We start from the raw sequence: 19445 nt of genomic DNA, 5'->3' as shown, positions 1-19445 counted from the left end.
TTCATCTGCTGTTGTTCAAATGTCCAAAGCCCTATGGGAGATACAGTTAATACCCAGAGGATCAGCATTAAACTCCTGATTTCTGATTCATTAGCATCATTACTCTAGCCAATTAAGCTCACTTTTCTCAGATAAGTAAGACTGCTCAGAGCCTTGGCATTTCATAGGCTACCCTCTAATGGAAGTTCTGAAGACCAGCAAGAGGATCCAAAGCAAACACTCTGTAGGAGGATCAAAAAATAATCCACGCATTGGATAGTCCATAAGCTAAATGATCCCAGAGTCCCCTCACCTGTGTCAGGGTCCCCACCCCTGTGACATCAACGTGCCTGAGGAAGAAGGAATGGCCAGAAGATATTATCAACTTAATATTCGTAACCCGTAGTCCCTAGCACAGTGTCTTTACACATCGTAGCTGCTTAACAAATGTTTGCTGCTGAATCGAAGGCACCATCCACTTGTTTGGGCCTTTAGTTAAGCCAACATAATTGAACAAGAGAGAGTTCGATGTGATAGAGGCAATGCGAGTTGGAAAGCATATCTAGAAATGACTGCTATGTAAAAACAAAAGGTGATTAAATTAAAGGACAAAGCTGAATCAAGGAAATACAGACACAGAGAAAGTAGAAATCAGAGATCTGGATTAGGTTCTTCAAATCAAGGTGTACAGACATAAAAGAAACCAGGAACTAAACAAAGAAAACAAACACAGGGTAGTCACTCAGAACAGAGCTCAGAATGAGGGGCTCTGATAGTGCCAGTAGACTGTCTGCATGCCCAGAATTTCATTCTCTGTAAGCTGCTCTTATATGCAAGCACCATCATCTGCCCACCTTAAGGTTGTTACCTGTTCCTCAGCATCTTCTAATGGGGGAGGTGGAGGACAGAGGGAAGGAATAAGCATTTATATGGCACCTACTATGTTATGTACCAGGCAATATGCTAAGCACTTTAAAAATATTATTTTAGTTGATCACAACAGTGCAAGGTAGGTGCTGTTACTATTCCCATTTTATAATTGAGGAAACTGAGGCAAGCAGAGGTTAAGTGACTTAACCAGGGTCACACAACTAACTAATAAGTGTCTGAGGCCAGATCTGAACTCAGATCACTCTGATTCCAGACCCAGCAGTCAATCCACTGAGCCACCTAGCTGCCTGGTGGCACTTATACAAGAATACTAGTAATCTAGTCATCAGCTCCATTGCAATAAGGTCCAACTGTTGTCCTCTCTGTCTCTCCTTCAATTATCAAAGGTTGCTGCATACACGGTATGATGAGGACTAGTTTTTACATCCCAAAAGTCCTGCTTCTTTCTGCTTATATACACTAGGTAAAGGCAACCCCAGGGTGGATGAGAGACTGGTGCCTTCTTCCAGGCTACTGATCACACCTGCTGCCTTCCACCTTGTGCTAACGTAATGGAAAATTGACTATAATAATGGAACGTAAAACTTTGGACATGATGTCAGTAAGGAGACCAATTTTTAAAAAAATACATAGCAGATGAAAAGCAGTGTGTTATAGTAGATTTGGGCTAAGAGCACCTGTGTTGAACACAGACTCTAAATTGTTTACCCTCCTCACCTCTACCCTTTCCTGGTTTCCTTCAAGTCTTAAGTAATATCCCACCTTCTACAAGAAGCCTTTTCCAATCCCCCTCACTTTTGTACAGTTCTAATTTTATGGAAGATTTTTTTCTCCCAATAACAATAACTGACATTTATCTAATGACTTGTCCAGGATCGCATAGCCAATAGGTACCAGGAGCAGATCTTGAGACCAGGTCTTCTCTATTCAAAGCAACTAAGACTATAATCTGGAGAACTGCATTAGAAGCTCCTTACCAGGTTCTCATTACACTGATAGATCTGGGAGAGGGGAAAAAAAAATTCTATGAAAAAGGGGGTTTCCTAGCATCCATTTCCCACTTGGCTGCCTCTTCCTTTGGCTGACTCTTGGGAGGCACATATCTTAGTTATCTGCTACCCTCATAAATCAGAGGCAGCTAGGTGGCTCAGTGGATAGATCACTGGGCCTGGAGTCTGGCCTCAGATACGTACTAGCTGTGTGACCCGGGACAAGTCACGTAAGCTCTGTTTGCCTTCATCCACCGGAGAAGAAAATGTCAAACCACTCCAATATCTTTTCCAAGAAAATGCCCAAATGGGGTCACAATGAGCTAGACATAACTGAACAACAACAACAATAGCCCCACAAATTACCCAAAGCAGGATGGTAGATAAATGGCCAAAGCAATGGCAGCAGATGTACAGAGTCTCTGGACACACTCAGGCCTTTTCTTGCTGCCCACACGCACGTATAGCAAAAGAAGGACACAGCAAGACAACTCAGCTTAAAGTCTGTACTGCTCTGCATGGTCAATCAATCAACAGGCATTTATTTACTAAGCACCTACAATGTGTCAGGTACCGTGTGAAATGCTTATCTTATGGCTCCAGCTTTCTTCCAAATTTCGCCCTTCTTTTCCGGCTGTGGGATTGCTCATCACCTGACCCCTGGTGATAGATATCTCATACTTTGAACCCCACATATAAACATACTCCCTCTTTATATTTTTTCTGAACTGTTGAATGAAACAAAATTAACTAACTTCACTCTCTTCTCCCCAGCTGTCCAATCTGTTAGGGATCAAGGTCGAGAAGAGGAGGATTTCTGCTAAGGAATAATAATAGTTCGTATTTACCAAGCAGTTTTCAAGTTTACAAAGAACTTTCTTCTCAACAGTCCTTTGAAGTAGGTATCATATTATTCCTATTTTACAGATAAACAGGCTCAGAGTGGTTAACGTCTCACGCATAGTCACACAGCAATAAGTAGAACTCAGGTCCTGTGGCTTGATATTCATCACTCTTATCACCACAACTTGCCGCCTACTAGGAATAGCAAGGAGCAGAAGGAAGTGGTAGGAGAAAGAAGATGGTTTGGTGATCCACCTACCTTTCCTAATTTCCCAGGTATTAACACTCCCTCATGAAATTACTTATTTGTGAACCTGTATATATTTTGCTTCATCAGTTGTTTAGCAGCCATGGATGAATTACAACCTCCATCATTGGAAGGAATGCCCACTTTGATGAGATCAGAGTTCCATTGGAGTGTTTGACTATATGTCATGTCACTCAGTAGAATGTAAGATCCTTGAGAGCAAGGACTATTTCCTAGCACAGTTCCTTGTACACAGGACATGCTTAATAAATGACTGTTGAGTTGAATTTGATGGAATCTTAATAAAGCTGCCCCCAACCCCAATATTCTAACTTCCCTATGGGCCCCACTGAACAGCAAGCATGACCCAATTTAACCATACAGTCTGGCCTTAACCACACCACAGGCCCTCAGACTCAATCATAAGCCTCACTGAACAGCAGGACCACTGCCCCTAGCCCACCACTGCCCCTAGACTCAATATAGTCACTCCTCTTACCTAACCACTCCCCCACCAATGACTCAATATCCTAACTTCCTCATATGCCTCACTGCCTCATAAGAACAGGTGTATCCATGAACTCACATTTCTCACAGAAACAGCAGGTATGTCCATGTGATGGGATCTCAGCCACTGCCTCTAACTAACCACTGCTCCCAGACCCATTCCTCATATTTCCTACAGAAAGAGCAGATGTGTCCATGCACTTAACCATAACTACATCCATCTAGTCTCAGACAGGACCACTATAGCCAGCCAATCAGAAAACAGCACCACCAGAATGCCCAAGCAGGATTTGAACCCCAAAACAATAGAAGGGACTTTCCCTAAGTAGGCACCTGCACAGTAATAGCAACAGCTGTCCTTTAGGTGAACTTAGAACATTGAAAGGCTTATTATAATATCATTATCACATATACAAGCCCCTTCCCATGGGTTTTTCTGTATGCATTATACGAAATTGCACACATAGTTTCACCAAAGCTGGGATCCTTTCCCCATTACCTAATCCTTTGACAAACCCCTTCTGCCTTTTTAATATTCATAATTTCTGTTGTGTATTCAGCATCATTACACTATAAAATTACCTATCTTACTAAGTTGCTGATTCCTCTTGGAACTCAGTCCATTAGAGGCATCATTCCCAATAAATGTCTTTATTTGGGTTACAGATAGTCTGAGTTTGAATTCATTCAAGAGACAACCCCCACAACAAACCATGAAACTACAACAAATTGATGATCAGCTTTGCAAAATATAATACTAGTTAGTTATTTCTTCATCTTTGTGTTATAAAGCCCTCCACAAATAATGGCTACCAGTACCCCACCAGTTCAGTTCACTGGCTGTAGGATAACATCTTTTTATATTTGGAGTGAGGATGGGGGTAGGTTAGGAGCATTATCTGAAGAAGGCCATATTTCTGTTAAGGTTTTCTTTCCTACTCATACCCATTCACTATATCTTGGGTCAAATACAGTTGGTAACAATTAAGGATGGGATGAAGTTTCCCATCTTTTCCAATCCTAACAGTCTATTAATGCTAGAAACAAACAGGCCTCTATGGGAGAGAAGAAAGGACATGAAGAATCACAGGAAGTTAGAGCTGGAAGGGACCATCTTAGTTCAGCTTCATTATTTACAGATGAGGAAACTGAGGCCCAGAAAAATAGAATGACTTGCTTGAGTTACATGGCAAGTGACACAGTCAAGATTCAGTGTCTAGGGGACTGGAAAAATGGGGCACTAATGCACTGTTGTTGAACTTGTGAACCAATCCAACTATTCTGGAGAACAATTTGGAACTATGCCCAAAGGACTATAAAATTGTGTATACCCTTTGACCCAGCAATACCACTACCAGGTCTGTGTCCCAATGAGGTCAGAGAAAAGGGAAAAAGACCTATTTGTACAAAATCATTTATGGCAGCTTTTTTTCTGTGGTGGCAAAGAATTAGAAATTGAGGGGATGTCTGTCAATTAGGGAATGGCTGAACAAGTTGTGTGATATATAATTGTAATGGAATATTATTGTGCTATAACGAATGACAAGCAGAATAGTTTCAGGAAAACATGGGAAGATTTACATGAACTGATGCAAAGTGAAGTGAGCAGAGCCAGGGGAACATTGTACACAGTAACAGCAATACTGTAATGATGAACTATGAAAGACTTAGCTATTCTGATCAAGACAATGATCCAAGGGCAGCTAGGTGGCACAGTGGATAAAGTACCAGCCCTGGAGTCAGGAGGACATGAGTTCAAATTTGACCTCAGATACATGATACTTACTAATTGTGTGACCCTAGGCAAGTCACTCAACCCCGATTGTCTCACCCAAAAAAAAAAAGACAATGATCCAAGACAATTCCAAAGGACCCATAATGAAAAATGCTATCCTCCTATAGAGAGAGGACTGATAAACTCTAAATGTAGACTGAAGAACTTTTTAAAATGTCCTTTATATTTCTTGTGTGGGGTTTGGGTTTTGGGGGGTTTTTTTTGGCTTTTTTTCCAAACATGGCTAATATGGAAATAAATTTTGCATAACTTCACAAGTATAATTGATATCATATTGCTTGCCTTCTCAATGAGGGAGAGAGGGGCAGGAGGGAGGAAGAGAATTTGGAATTCAAAATTTTAAAAAATGAATGTTAATTTTTTTTTAAGAAAAGAAAGCCTTGATGTCAGCTGACACACACTTGGCCTCTTCCCAACTAAATGGAAGGGGCAGAGCGGCTGTAGCCAGGAACTAACAATACAGCCTTGAGCCATAGGTATCCTTCCTCCTGGCTTTGGAGTCTGGCACTGTCTTGATTCTCTTCAAGAATTCTGGTAACATTATTAACCTCTTTGGATCCATCAAGGCAGTGAGGCCAGAAGTGGGTGTGTGTTGTATTATCTCTGTAGATAGAATGTATCTTCTGTAGCCCTTCTCGGCTTAGGGTTGTTTGGAGCACCAAGATATTAAGTGACTTGCTCAGGGACACACAGCCAATATAGGGCAAAGGTGAAACTTGAATCCAGATCTTGCTTACTTCAAGGCCAGCCCTCTACCCATTATGCCACACTCCCTCTCTTAACAGTAAATTACTGATAGTTTTTCCCAGTAAAATCAGCAATCTTATCAGTTTCCTGGTGCTACTCCATCTTCCTGCCTCAAAGTCAGCATGCATTTTCCCAGTTCACATTTTTAGGCTGAGGAGAACTACATTGGCGTTTCTCTAGAATGTGGATTTTGGCTGAATCCAGGACGACTGGTACAAGCAAAACCTCCATGACTCACGCAGTCAGCTGCATGACATTTACCGAACCAGCTCCTGGAAACCTGCTGAGCCATGTCTCTAGGGACAGAACTGCTGTCTCTCCCACTCTCCTCCCTGCGCCTTCCCCCCATCACTACCCTGGCACTGAAGAGAAGACCCAGGAGGGAATGGATCCCTAGATACCACAGGGAACTCAGCAGAGAGTGGCCCCATACCTTTCCCCTCTAAGACTGCAGAGAGGATGCAGAAGCAGCTAGAACTTCCAAGAGGCCCATCCCCACCCATCTTTTGCCCTCTTGCCAAAGAGAGAGAAACAGAGTAACAGAGAGAGAGAGAGAGAGAGAGAGAGAGAGAGAGAGAGAGAGAGAGAGAGAGAGAGAGAGAGAGAGAGAGAGAGAGAGAGAAATCCCATAAGGAAATTATTTCAAGCTCCTCTGGGCTCTAGAGAGAGGATACAGGTTAAAGAGAGAATCCTACAAAGCACAGTCACTTTTTATCTTCCAAAACACTAAGAAAGCTCCAAGGAAAGCAGCCCTTGTTATAGCCTTTGCAGCTAAAGCCTAATCCTACACACTTCTAGTCTTTGTGGGTGTCCCTGTCCAATACAGTCAACACAGAAGAAAGGGATGCTATTACAATCATTACCTGGGACTTTTAGCAGGCAAGATAATGTAAGCTCCTACCCAGATGGGGAGCATAGGATTAGGGGCAGCCCCGGTAAATAGTGAGTTCCTCGTCATTGACAGTCTTTAAATGGAAACTGGGTGACCACTGGTTGGCAATTCTTGATTTGAAGCAGGTGGGAGTAGACAGCTTTTGCATTCCCACCCAATTCTAAGATTCAGTGATTGAGGGAAGTGAAACGGCTTCCCCTCCACTACTGCCATCCAGCCTAGCATCCACCCCTAGCAGCCATCCTAAAGTCTCCATCCCTCACTGCCTTATAGCCATCATATCCATCCCTACCTGGCATAGGATGTCCTTGATATAACCACCACACAGCTCATGGCCTTTCAGGTCTAAGTACTCCACGATGTCCCAATAGCGGGCAGCAATGCGGCGATCCTTGCTCTGATCACAGCAGCCAAAGGTTTCATAATCAGAGCAGAACTCTAAGTGCACAGGGGGCTTGAAGGGAGGCCCATAATCCAGGCACTGTGGATGTCCCTGAAGAAAGGCAGCCTGGCTTAAGAAAAGCAAGAGGCAAAAGCAGGAAACATAGCAAGATTTCGGCAGCTGGGAGACAAGTCTAGATGCTGAGTTCCTTGGACCACCCCTAGGTACAATCCCTCTCAGCATCTTGGCCTGGGAAACACTTAAGCTGCTGTTTACCCAGATTGACTTCCCTGCTTTTTGCTTGATCCCTCCCTCTCTTTTTCCTCCTCCTCTCCCTCCTCCTTCTTCCCCCTCCCTCCTCTTTCTCCATGAAGTTTAGTAGCAATCTGCTGGGCAAAATTTTTCTTAAAGGGCAGAAAGTCATTCTCCCTGTGAGCTCTCCTTCTTCATTCAAAGTAAGAGGCAGGGGGCAACCCAACCACAATTAGATATGAAGCTGTTAAAGGACAGATGCCTTGTCTCTGTTTCTACCACCCACCACTCTCAGTGCTGAAATGACTATGACTGATCAATTAGCAGAGTGAAATTGTGGCCATAGTAGTGATCTCTAATGTTCATTCTGCCTTTAAGTCCAAAGAATCTGTAATTTGAATGTAATCCCAGTTCCAAAGCCCGTTGGTATAGGATGCTGTCCTTATTAGTGGAGATAAATGTCCTGCACCCTGGGCTTTGGGACTGAGGCTATGTTAATATCATTTGCACGAGACTCTCCTCAATGTCTAGGAGGAGAATAAGCAGGAAGTCATAATGCCTTCCAGTTAGGACACTCACTTTATAGAACAAAGAGCCCTGATCCAGCGTGTTCCTGACACTGCACATGGACACCAGGTTCAAAGGAGAGGACCTTAAAAACACTACTTCAGTGTTATTTCAGACATCACACCGGACTTAGGAATTGATGAAGTATGCCTCAAATAGCTGAATTTTGGGTACACCAATGCAGAGGAAGTGGTAGGGAGTGAATTTAGAGAATCTTGTACACATGACCAAGAGTCAGGAAAAGTGAAATGAGAGAGGCCTAGTGAGCAGGTATGTCAGGACTAACACCATATTTTATGCTCAACCGAGTCACCCAGGCAGCTCTGTAAGGCTAAAAATTATACGCAGGTGGTAATCTGAATCAAAGGAGGGACTTGCCATACTAAAATAATAACAATAATTGTCAAGATTTATATAGCACTTAAAGGCTTACAGAGTACTTTACAAATATCTTCTCATTCTATCCTCACAACAACCCTGAGAGGTTTTGTTGTTGCTTTTCGCTCATTTCAGTCATGTCCAACTCTTTGTGACCCCATTTGGGGTTTTCTTGGCAAAGATACTAGAGTGGCTTGCCATTTCCTTTCCAGCTCATTTTGCAGATGAAGAAACTGAGGCAAACAGGGTTAAGTGACTTGCCCAGGGTCACACAGCTAGTACGTGTCTGAGGCCAGATTTGAACTCATGAAGATGAGTCTTCCTGATTTCAGGCCTGGCACTCTCATCTACTGTACCACCTCACTGCTCTCCAAAGAATCTGAATTATTATTATCCCTATTTTAAATATGGGGAAACTGAGGCAGAAAGAAGTTAAATGACCAACCCAGAATGACAAGTTAGTAAGCATCTGAGGCTGCATTTAAACTCAGGTCTTCTCAGTCTAGGTCCAGCACTTCTATTCACTGCATCACCCAACTGTCTATAAAAGCAAGTTCTTGATATATGGATAGTCACTCTTTATAATGATGCGGCATTTTGCTTTAATATCTTGGATATTTTACAGGTTCAATTCGTTGGTGAAAGCAAAGCAAAAAATGAATGAATGTAGCAGCTCTTTTTGTGGTGGCAAAGAATTGGAAATTGAGAGGATGCCCATCGATTAGGGAATGGCTGAGCAAGTTGTGGTATATGAATGTAATGGAATACTATTGTGCTATGAGAAAGGATGAACAGGCTGACTGCAGAAAAACCTGGAAAGACTTATATGGTCTGATGCTGAGTGAAGTGAGCAGAACCAAGAGGACTTTGTACACAGTAACAGCCACGTTATGCAATGACTAAGATTGTTAAACTGAACCCTTCTCAGCATTACGAGGATCTAAGACATCTTCAGAGGCCTTGGGATGGAAAATGCTGTCTACATCCAAAGAAAGAACTATGGAAGTCGAATCGCTATCACTTACTTTTACCTTCTGTTGAGTTTTGTTTCATCTTTCTGATGGTTCTTCCTATTGGTTTTAATTTTTACTTACAACTTCACTAATGTGAAAATATGTTTAATGGGTATGTAAATGTAAAGCCTATGTCAGACTGTGAGCTGTCTTGGGGAGGGTGGGGGGGAGGAAGGGGGAGAAAAATTTTCAACTCAAAAGCATATGGAAGTGATTGTTGATAAATCAAAATAAATTAATAAAATTTAAAAAACTTTTTAAAAATACTAAAAAAAATGAATGAATGAATATAAATAAACAAATAGGTAAATGAATGAATAAGAAATAGATCTGGAAGTTCCAAAACACCATAACCCCATACACAGGGCCAAGGAGAAATGAACTAGCAGGGTTTGTACTCCTAACTCTTGGCTGTTTGTCTGCTTGTTTTCACAGCTCTGCTAAGAATCTGGAATTTTGTTCATGATTAAAACTTGCCCTTATGCTAATAAAACGGACAGGGTGTCCAATTTCTCGTGTCCTTAGAAAGGCTCCCTCTCCCTACTCACCACCATAAGCCTGAACCCGTTTTATTTCAACATATGAGAGACAAAAAAGTATGTAAATAGTCTGGCCTCATCAATTACCCAGATACTTCAAACCCAAGATAAAAATCAAACTAAAGCAAAAATACTTTTGCTCATTATTCAGGTAACAAAAGGTAAAATCTAATCAAGTGGGTTAAATGGATCCAAGTTAGTAGATTCATCTGATCTAAGAAAATATACTGAGAGAAAAGGAAAGGAGACAGACCAGGGTAAATCATATTACAGGAAAAGGCACAAAAACCTATTACAGCAGAGAGAAAGAAGGAAGAGAGATGAGCATTGTTTGAACCTTACTCTCATCAGATATGGCTCAAGAAAGGAATAACATAATCAGTTAGGTATAGAAATCTAACTTGCCCCATAGGCAGTAGGAGGGAAAAGGGGAAAGAAAAGGGAGGGGGGATAGAAGGGAGGGAAGAAGTAGTAAGGGTAAAGGGGAAGAAAAGAGAGGGGGCTAATAGAAGGGAGGTAAGACTGAGGGAGGTGGTAGTCAAAAGCAAAACACCAGTGAGGAGGGAAAAGGAGAAAGGAGAAAGAAAAGCATAAATGGGGGGGGCAGGGGAGGATGGAAAGAAAGATACAGATAGTAATCATAACTGTGAATGTGATACATGAATGTAATGGAATACTATTTTACTATAAGAAATGATGGGCCCACCCCTCCTGAAGAGGGGTGGAGCCCATTTCTGACCAGAAATGTCTAAATCCTCTGGACTTTCTCTGTAATAAATTTTCTTGATACTAAATTTTTGGTGTCAAGCATATTTCTAATAATTTGGCGCCCAACGTGGGGCTCAATCTAGACTTCGGAGGGGACAAGGTAAGACATCCTGGGAAGAGCGCTCCCACTGTACATCGGTGGTCTCGGTGAATTGAGCCTTTCCCAACAAACTCCTGATCTTGGACCACGTGGGAGAAGTCCAGGGAATGGGGAAAGCCACCGGCAGACCATGAGAGCCAATATATTGGGCAAAGGATGATTCTCAGAAGAAAAGATGACCACGAACAGGACCACAACAGGTAATAAAGAAAGGCATACTGGCTGACCAGTTATAATCTAAACCTTGTGAGTTGTTTGAGCAGTGTGAATCTGAGACTTTCACCATGGAGTTCTACATTTCAATCTAAAGAAACACCCAGATCACAATCTTTGCTGGCACCCAGAGAGCCAGATGTGCCTGCTACTGAGCACAAGGTAGGCTTCTAGGCAAGACGTTGCTGACAATTGGAATACATCATCAGGCATTCAGTTTTGATGATGCCTTGGAGGATACTACACTGATTTGCAGTAAGGTCCTGTGGAAAAAGCTGGTTATCTTAGATTGGAAATACCAACAGCTTTCTAAGATTGAAGAAGGAGAAACTAGTTTGTATTCTCCTGCCATAACTCCCTCATCTTCCAGCGACCATATGAACAAGGTGCCAGTGGTGAAGGCCAAGGCTATACATGCCATCAGGAATTCTCTGATTATAGATCAGACAATTGAACATCTAGCAGTCTGAGCAGCAGCCAGGGAGGCCTAAAGGTGCCTAATACGCATAAAGGCCTCATCACAGAAGAAGCCAGGTGCCATTGTCTGGCAGAGACAGTCCTTAAATGAAAGTTGCAAAATGGAGAGATGACAAACGAAGACAGACTGCTTCAGTCCAGTCTACTCCAAGTAGGATATTTCATTCTTCTCCTAAGCAAAAGTTCAGAGGCTAATTTACTTCTACTTCTTTACTTGGCCCAGATGTCAGCAGCATGGATTCTACAAGTGGAAATAGGAACAGAACTTCATCTGAAAAATGAAGCTTTTTTGGACCAAAAGCCCTTCAGAAATCTGACTCAGGTTTCAGTGTCTAGTCCTACAGAGGTACTCAGAAATCATCTCCAATGAAGCTCATGCAGATACAGGATATGAGAGTTGTAGAGGACCTAGCACCTTTCAAGCCACCTAAGAGGGACCTTCCAGTGATAGATGGGAAGAAACAACCTCTGCAGGCCCACTATTTCATACCAAGGGATATAAATGTGTTCACTACCACCAGGTCCTAAAACCCCCTTTTCACACGGGCAAAGTTGCTCTTCCTGGTGAACTACTGTTGTATAGAGAAAGTACTGTAGACAGCCTTTCTTTTTCCCATCCACCTTGGACTCAACATAGGAAAAATGTCACCTGTTCACAGTTTTCTTGACAGTAATGTGCTTAGGGAGGTGGTGATTGGCTCTTCAAATATTCATAGCAAAGTTTGAATCTTTCTAATGTGGGAAGATCTGTCCTGTAATGACCTAAATTTGCTCTGAATAACCTCTCTAAGTACAGTCAACCACAGCCAACTACTTATCTATAGAACTAGATTACAGGGGTCAAGTGTACTAATTAAATCTAATTAGACTTTGCTCCGCATATTTATAAAAAAAAAAAGATGAGGAAATTGATTTTTGTTAAATGCAAATAATAAAGAAATAAATGAAAAAAAAAAAAGAAATGATAAGCAGGCAGACTTCAGAAAAACCTGGAAAGACTTGTATGGTCTGATGCTAGTGAAATGAGCAGAACCAGGAGAACCCTGTTGTACACAGTAATAGCCACATTGTGTGATGACTAGTATTGATAGGCTTAATCCTTCTCAGCAATACAAGGACCTAAGACATCTTCCAAAGGCCTCATGATGGAAAATGCTATCCACATCCAAAGAAAGAACTATGGAGTTTGAATGCAGATCGAAGCATACTATTTGTTATTTTTTTTTCTTCTATTGTGTTTTGTTTCCTCTTTCTGGTGGTTCCTCCTATTGGTTCTAATGCTTCCTTACAACATCGCTAATGTGAAAACATGTTTAATAGGAATGTGTATATATATATATATATATATATATATATATATATATATATATATATATATATATATATATATATTATAGCGCCTATATCAGATTGCATGCCTTCTTGGGGAGGGAGGTGAGGAAGGAGGGGGAGAAAAATTTAAAACTCAAAAGCTTATGGAAGTGATTGTTGATAAATCAAAATAAATTAATAAAAAGAAAAGAGAAAAAAAAAGAAAAGGCAAAAAGTTTCCCCCCATGAATTACGCAGATTGCTGTTGTCTGCACAGTTCTCCTTGGCCCCCCTTTCCTGTTTGTATTGCTCTGTGTGCCACCTGTTCTACTCTTTTTTTAATGACCACAAGTCCAACACACTGGACTCATCCATTGCTGATGGGGTAGTTTTCATGAAAGTGGCAGCTAAATGGTCCAATAAAGTCAGTTTTCTGGTAGTCTTGCCCAGAAGGGCAGCTGGATGGCACAGTGGATAGAGTGCCAGGTCTGGAGTCAGGAAGACTCTTCTTCCTGAGTTCAAATCTGGCCTCAGATACCAACCAGCTCTGTGTCCCTGGGCAAGTCACTTAATCTGTTTGCCAGTTTCCTCATCTGTAAAATGAGCTGGAGAAGGATATGGCAAACCACTTCAGTAAACCAAGAAAACTCCAAGAAAACCCCAAATGAGGTCACAGAGTTAGATGTGAATGAATAACAGCAGTATCAGTATTCTGGCAGTCTTGAGCAAGACGTATAAAAAGCTACCTAAATACAGCCAGTGAAGACACAGCTGCCATTGGCTTCTGAGTAAAAAAAGGAGGATTACCTAACCCAACTTGGAGTGAACACTCCCCTATTTTATGGAGCACTTGCCAATATTTTTGGGTTATTTAATGACTGTTTATTTAGTTTCGGTTGCCTTTTTTCACAGAAGCAAAGTTTCCATGAAAAGGGCATCTCTTTCATAAAAAAGTTTTTTTTAATTATGTAAATTATCAGGTGGTAAGGTGTAGCAATCATTTTAATATAACAAAATACTAGCATTCCTAGATATTCTGGATTTGTGAAGTCAGGCCCAACGGCATTGCTTTTTGGCCACTGGCCAAATTTACAGAACAAATAGGTTTTGTTTTTTGTGGTCATCGGAGCAAGTTACATAGTTAGAATCAATGAGTTTTTAAGGATGAAAACGTCAAATTGGGGGGGAGGGTTTTCATAAAAAAAGATCACTAGAACAATACATCACTGCTTGATTAAACTGAAATATAGAGTAATCGAGGTAAGTGCTATTATTATCTCTATTTCACAGATGAAAAAATTGAGGCAAAGGTTAAGTGAATTCAATATGACTAATGTGGAAAAAAAAAACTTCAGGTACAGGCCTGATGAGAGACTGTGCCAGTCATCCAAGGACCAAGCTAGCTAACTTCAGTGAGAGTCAACATCAGACCTTTCAAAAGATGGTGAAGCTTTTACCGAAAGAAACTCTTGAGGACTATCTACTAAGTAGAAGAGTTGTGATCCTCATCAATGGAGGGGCTGTCTTCACTGACAAATATCAGAATAAATCTCTATATAGATAAAAAAAAACATCTTTTTAAAAGTTAAGTGAATTGCCCAGGAACACACAGCTAGTAAGCGTTGGAGGCTGTACTGAACTCAGGTCTTCGTACCTCCAGGTCCAATGCTGCTTTGCAAAGCTTTTCATCCTCACAACAACCTGGTTAGTCAGATGCTACTGTTATTGTCATTTTACAGATGAAAAAACTGAGGCAGATGGAAGATAAGTGACTTGCCCAGGGTCAGACAGCTAGCAAATGTCTGAAGCAGAATTCAGACTTATGTCATCCTGACTCCCAAGTTGGGTACTCTAATCACTACTCCACCTGATTTACATTTAAATATATAGTACTTTAAGGTTTGCAAAATGCTTTACAGATACGTCATCTGATCCTCAAAATGATGTGAAGTAGGTAGTATTATTATCCCCACTTTACAGGTAAGCAAACAGGTCTAGAAAGGTTCAGTGACTTGTCCAGAGTCACACAGCAAGTTAAGTTACTAGGGCAATATTTGAACTTGGGTCTTCCCGATTCCACATCCAGAGCTCTGTCCAGTAAAAGAGAATGTTTACCTCATGCTCATTGGGCTGGAAAAGTCTACAGAGCCAGGACAAGGCAATTGGGCTGCTAAGTCAGGGTTTGAACCTTGGCCCCTATGCCACTGTCTACTAAAGGTTTTGAGCCTTCACTGCAACAGGGGTAACATGAATTCCCTTTGCAATACAGTGTGGAATCTGATTGCATCAAAATGTCAGTAAAAAAGGACCCTTGTCACAGCACTCAGCATGATAGGTGGCTGTCTTATCTCTCACCTCATCTCTGCTGACTCTTTCTGCCCTTGATCATAGAAATGCTGTCACCACATGCTAAGCACCTAAGTGATACCTGTTGATCATTTTCAATTGGCCTACTTGATTTGATTTGGATTGTGCCTCTAACTTCATTGGTATAGGGAATTTCTCTTGAGGAGTGCCAGTAATTCTGTGTAGGGTAAATAGAAACCTTTGGAGATACCAGAGCTAGCCAGTGTAGTTAACACCAAACAGTACTGGGTCCTGAGATGAATGAAAACTACTTCCTTCCTGATAATAGAAATGGTGGCCAGTATACTTTGGTTTACCAGCTCCCATTACAGTAACCCTGTAAGGCCAGTGAGGAAGGCAGATGGCACCTGGAAGCTATTAGTGGACTACAGGATGTTGAACAAAGTTGTCATTCCAATTGTCAAGGCTGTGACAATTGCCATAATTGTGACAGACCAGACAGCTTAGGCCCCTAGTAAGTGATATGGGGTTTGTTAATCTTGCTAATAACATGTTCTCTTTTCCTATGGTTGAGGCTAGCAATTCACTTTCACTTGGGAAGGAGTCCACTATAGCTTCACTATCCTCCCCAAGATTACCATAACTCTAGTATTAACAGGCCCCACTTCCTGGGGGTATTGATATATAGCCCTACATTGATGATATAATGCTGATGGAGATATATAAGGCCACCTTAGGAGAGGCCTTACACTGGATGGCCACCCATCTGAGGGATAAAGAGATGGATGGAAATCAATCTGAAGAAAATCTAACCAACTATGTTAAGTTTGGAAGCATACAGTGGAAGGAATGAGCCCAGATAATTCTGGACACAATCCAGACGAACTATATTCACATCCCCACACTCTAATAGGAATGGTACATTCAAGATAATGCTTGCCCCTGTCTCTCAGGTGATAACATCCTTCAGGAACAGATTTTAACTCTGCCAGAGGCTAAGGCCTTTGGTCCCAGTCCTGTCTCACTCCTCTACTAGTCCAATAGGCCTTCACCTACAAGGACCTGGCTTCTGAGAAACACTATTTCACCTGGTTCACCAACAGTTCTGATGGCTATGATAGACAACTGGATCTCAGCAACCATTAATCTAATAATGGAGGATGCCCTGAGGGATGGAAGAGTCTACTGGTCCTCTCTGCAGGCTAAGGGCTGGTATTTGAGAGAACTGTGAAATACAAATCAGATAAGATCTTCACTTACCCTGGGTGGTGGGCATGGGTCAGAGGCCCGGAGAGAACATTTTGTGACAATCAAACGCTCACTCCTTCAGATCTGAACCAACGGAGGAATTTTTTGATGCCTTCCGCTGACAGTTGTTTGTAGAACATGTCAGCATTCTCTACTAAAGTAAAAACATCATAAAAATGGCAAAAGTTCAGGAGTAGATCAATTGCCAATCTGGATCCAGGAGCTACTTCTGCCCAACTGGGTTCCCTTATGCCTATTGGAGAGCCCATTTATCTTGGATAGTCTTGGACCCACACTCAACCAGAAATGGGCCCTCTTCCCTTAACTCAAGACAAAAGGTTTTTCTCTACTAACCAGCAGTTTTATCATTATTACCCTGACCACCACAGTCAGGTGTGTTCCATCTCCCAGCAGCTATGTCCAAGATGAATCAACACCACCCTATTCATGGGGAAATGGGGAAATCTGGTCCATCAGTGGCTTGAATTCAGCCTCCAGAATGATTTATCTGACAACAGACTGATTTTGGCCATAGCTCTGATTGACCCTCTCCAGTCTTTCCTTATTCTATCTCTGTAACACAGTCACTTAAGTCTTGTGATCTACAATCCTTCGAAAGACTCTGTATATATGGGGGATACGTCTCAGGTCCCCACTTCCTCTGGGAAACTCCTTCCCAGAAAAGGTTTAAGGAATTAAGGGGCAACGCCGTCAGGAAGTGACTTCCTTTCTGATGACATAGAAAAGGTAAATTCGAATAACTATAGTAAATGTCCTTCTCTCTGGAAACTTCAGGTGGGAGGGGAGAGATACCAAATCTCTGCTATTTTAAGTGTCTCTTGCTAAGAGTTGCCCCTCTTCTTCAGGGGCTGAGTAAGGACTCTCTATCACCATCTAGGAACAAAGGATGGGCACCAACACATCAGGATGATCTTCTATGGAAGATTTATTGGAAAATTAGAAAGTCATTGCATAGAATAAGAAAATATCAATGGATTTCAATTTATACCATTGAAGAGATGATCCCCATTGACAACAGATCCACAGAAGCATAGCAATTTTCCATGTAGTATTGCCCTAGGCGATACAATTTTGTGTTATCACTGTTAATACATATGAATAGAAGTAAACCCTGTTATTCAATCAGTCTGGAAAGTGGTCTTCTACTGGGTCTACCTAGAGAAGCCCTCCACACTCTGAAAACAAGTGCTGGGACTGGTGTAGCAAGTTCATTAACCAACACGAGAGGTGAAAGCTTTCAGCCTAGGAGAATTTCATTGGTCCCTTTCTCCTTCTATTTTAATCTTTTATAGCCCAAATTGGAGCTGCCCAGGGACAGGTCTTTCATTTATAACATTTTTTTCTAACTGCCCTTGGTAATGTTATTTCAATTGACAAACTGACATAATCTATAATATCTGGAATATTTGCTTACTCAAAACACTCACAAATGATCCCAGATAATGTTTACACTCCCTCACATTAGAAAAACTACCTCACTGATGGTTCAATTAACCTGAAGGATAACTCAGATGAACCAAAATGAAATCCAAATTTCATTTTATCCCAAACAGACAGCACCAACAGTGCCTCTTCGGTCCTTCTCTCAGGTTTACTCTCAGGAATACATTCCATTCAGCCTGGGAGAGCCCCCAATGACTCACACTTCATCTCATCACCAGATATAAAACATGGACTTACTTAACAAAGAGAGCATTCCTTCTTGAATAAATTATTTTATTATTCCATAAAAAAATTAGAAACATAACAAACATTATAGTTACAGTGAAGCTACAGTTGATGCTGAAACAAGTTTTCTTTGCAAAACTAATTGCAAGAATTTTAACATAGAAAAATAATTTTTTCTGGAGATCAGAAGATTGCTTTCATTTAACCAAAGTACTTTGTGTACGCATTTTTATAATGCTTTACTTTCATAAAGTGCCTTCTTCACAGTCATTTTGTGAGGCTGATGGAGAAAATGTTATTTCCCTCATTTTATAGATGTGGGAACTGAGTCTCAAAGCTGTTGAGACTTTCTCAAGTTTACACAGATGTCAAAACTGGGACACAAATCCAGGTCTTTTGATCCTAACTCCAATGATCTCTTCATTATACCATAATTCTATAACACTAGAGTTCTTTTGAATCTAAGATATTGTGCTTCATCACAAATTTCTTCATTGTTTTAATACTCTTCTCTTGGACTTTATGACCTTGTTTAGAAACATACATAAAATATTTGCAACCTAAAAGACAAAAAAGTAGAGAATTTTAAAAATCTGACACAAAATTCTTAGTCTGTATCTCTAAATTGTATTATTTTACTTCAACCTAATTTTATTATCTATGCCAAGAATCTCAATCCCATAGACCACCCAAAATTACCTAGACCTTCTCTATCCAGAGGCATAAATTACCTGATTAATTCAATTTAACTTGACTCGCATTTACTGAATGCCTACTACGTGAATAGCTTGAGAAGATCATATTCTCTTGAGGGTAAACAATGTATACACAGATGGGTATAAGCAAAATGTGTCAGAATAAATACAAAGTGATTTCGGGGGAGGAGGAGGAGGACTAACAAGTGGGAGACCCCTACAGAAGGGAGCACTTGAGCTGTACTTGGAAGGTGGAGGTGAGGAAGGAAAGTACTCCAGGCAGGGGGCATAGCCCATGCAAAGCCATGGGGGCTGGGAAACAGATTTTCATGTACAGACAAGTAAGACAGTTTGGCTGCAAAGGGGAGCTTGTGGCTGGGAAATAATCTGTCATCAGTCTGGAAAGATAAACTGGAACTACAGAGTAAAGGGTTTTAAAAGCCAAACAGATGAGTTTGTGTTTTATCCCAGAAGCCAAACTGAAGCTTCTTGAACAGGAGAACATGATCGGAAGTAAACTTTAAGATGATTTCCTGGTAGCTGCGCGGAGGATGTTCAGAAGAGGGGGAGGGAGTAGAGGCGTAAAGACCAATTAGGAGGCAACTCCAACAGTCTG

The 19445-nt window shown here is 41.3% G+C and overlaps 2 protein-coding genes and 1 pseudogene across 2 annotated transcripts in view; 1 reads left to right on the top strand and 2 right to left on the bottom strand.

Moving 5' to 3' along the window:
* The window catches only part of HHIPL2 (HHIP like 2), a 33017-nt gene extending 25443 nt beyond the window's left edge, over positions 1-7574 (bottom strand). Inside the window, exon 1 of the mRNA XM_020982220.2 lies at positions 7183-7574. Within this exon, the coding sequence (XP_020837879.1) occupies positions 7183-7515 (333 nt within the window). The 5' untranslated portion in view covers positions 7516-7574. The remainder of the gene's footprint in view (positions 1-7182) is intronic.
* A 3490-nt stretch (positions 7575-11064) lies between these two features.
* On the top strand, positions 11065-12107 carry LOC110205440 (putative monooxygenase p33MONOX pseudogene; annotated as a pseudogene).
* Positions 12108-17373: 5266 nt separating this feature from the next.
* TAF1A (TATA-box binding protein associated factor, RNA polymerase I subunit A) overlaps positions 17374-19445 on the bottom strand; it is a 35313-nt gene continuing 33241 nt past the window's right edge. Inside the window, exon 11 of the mRNA XM_020982218.2 lies at positions 17374-18694. Coding sequence (XP_020837877.1) covers positions 18579-18694 — 116 coding nt within the window. The 3' untranslated portion in view covers positions 17374-18578. The remainder of the gene's footprint in view (positions 18695-19445) is intronic.

Source organism: Phascolarctos cinereus, unplaced genomic scaffold, assembly GCF_003287225.1.
Source record: "Phascolarctos cinereus isolate Bilbo 61053 unplaced genomic scaffold, phaCin_HiC Scaffold_5;HRSCAF=322, whole genome shotgun sequence".
Classification (NCBI taxonomy): domain Eukaryota; kingdom Metazoa; phylum Chordata; class Mammalia; order Diprotodontia; family Phascolarctidae; genus Phascolarctos; species Phascolarctos cinereus.
Note: the sequence above shows the minus strand (reverse complement) of the source record. Positions and strands in the feature narration are given on the sequence as shown.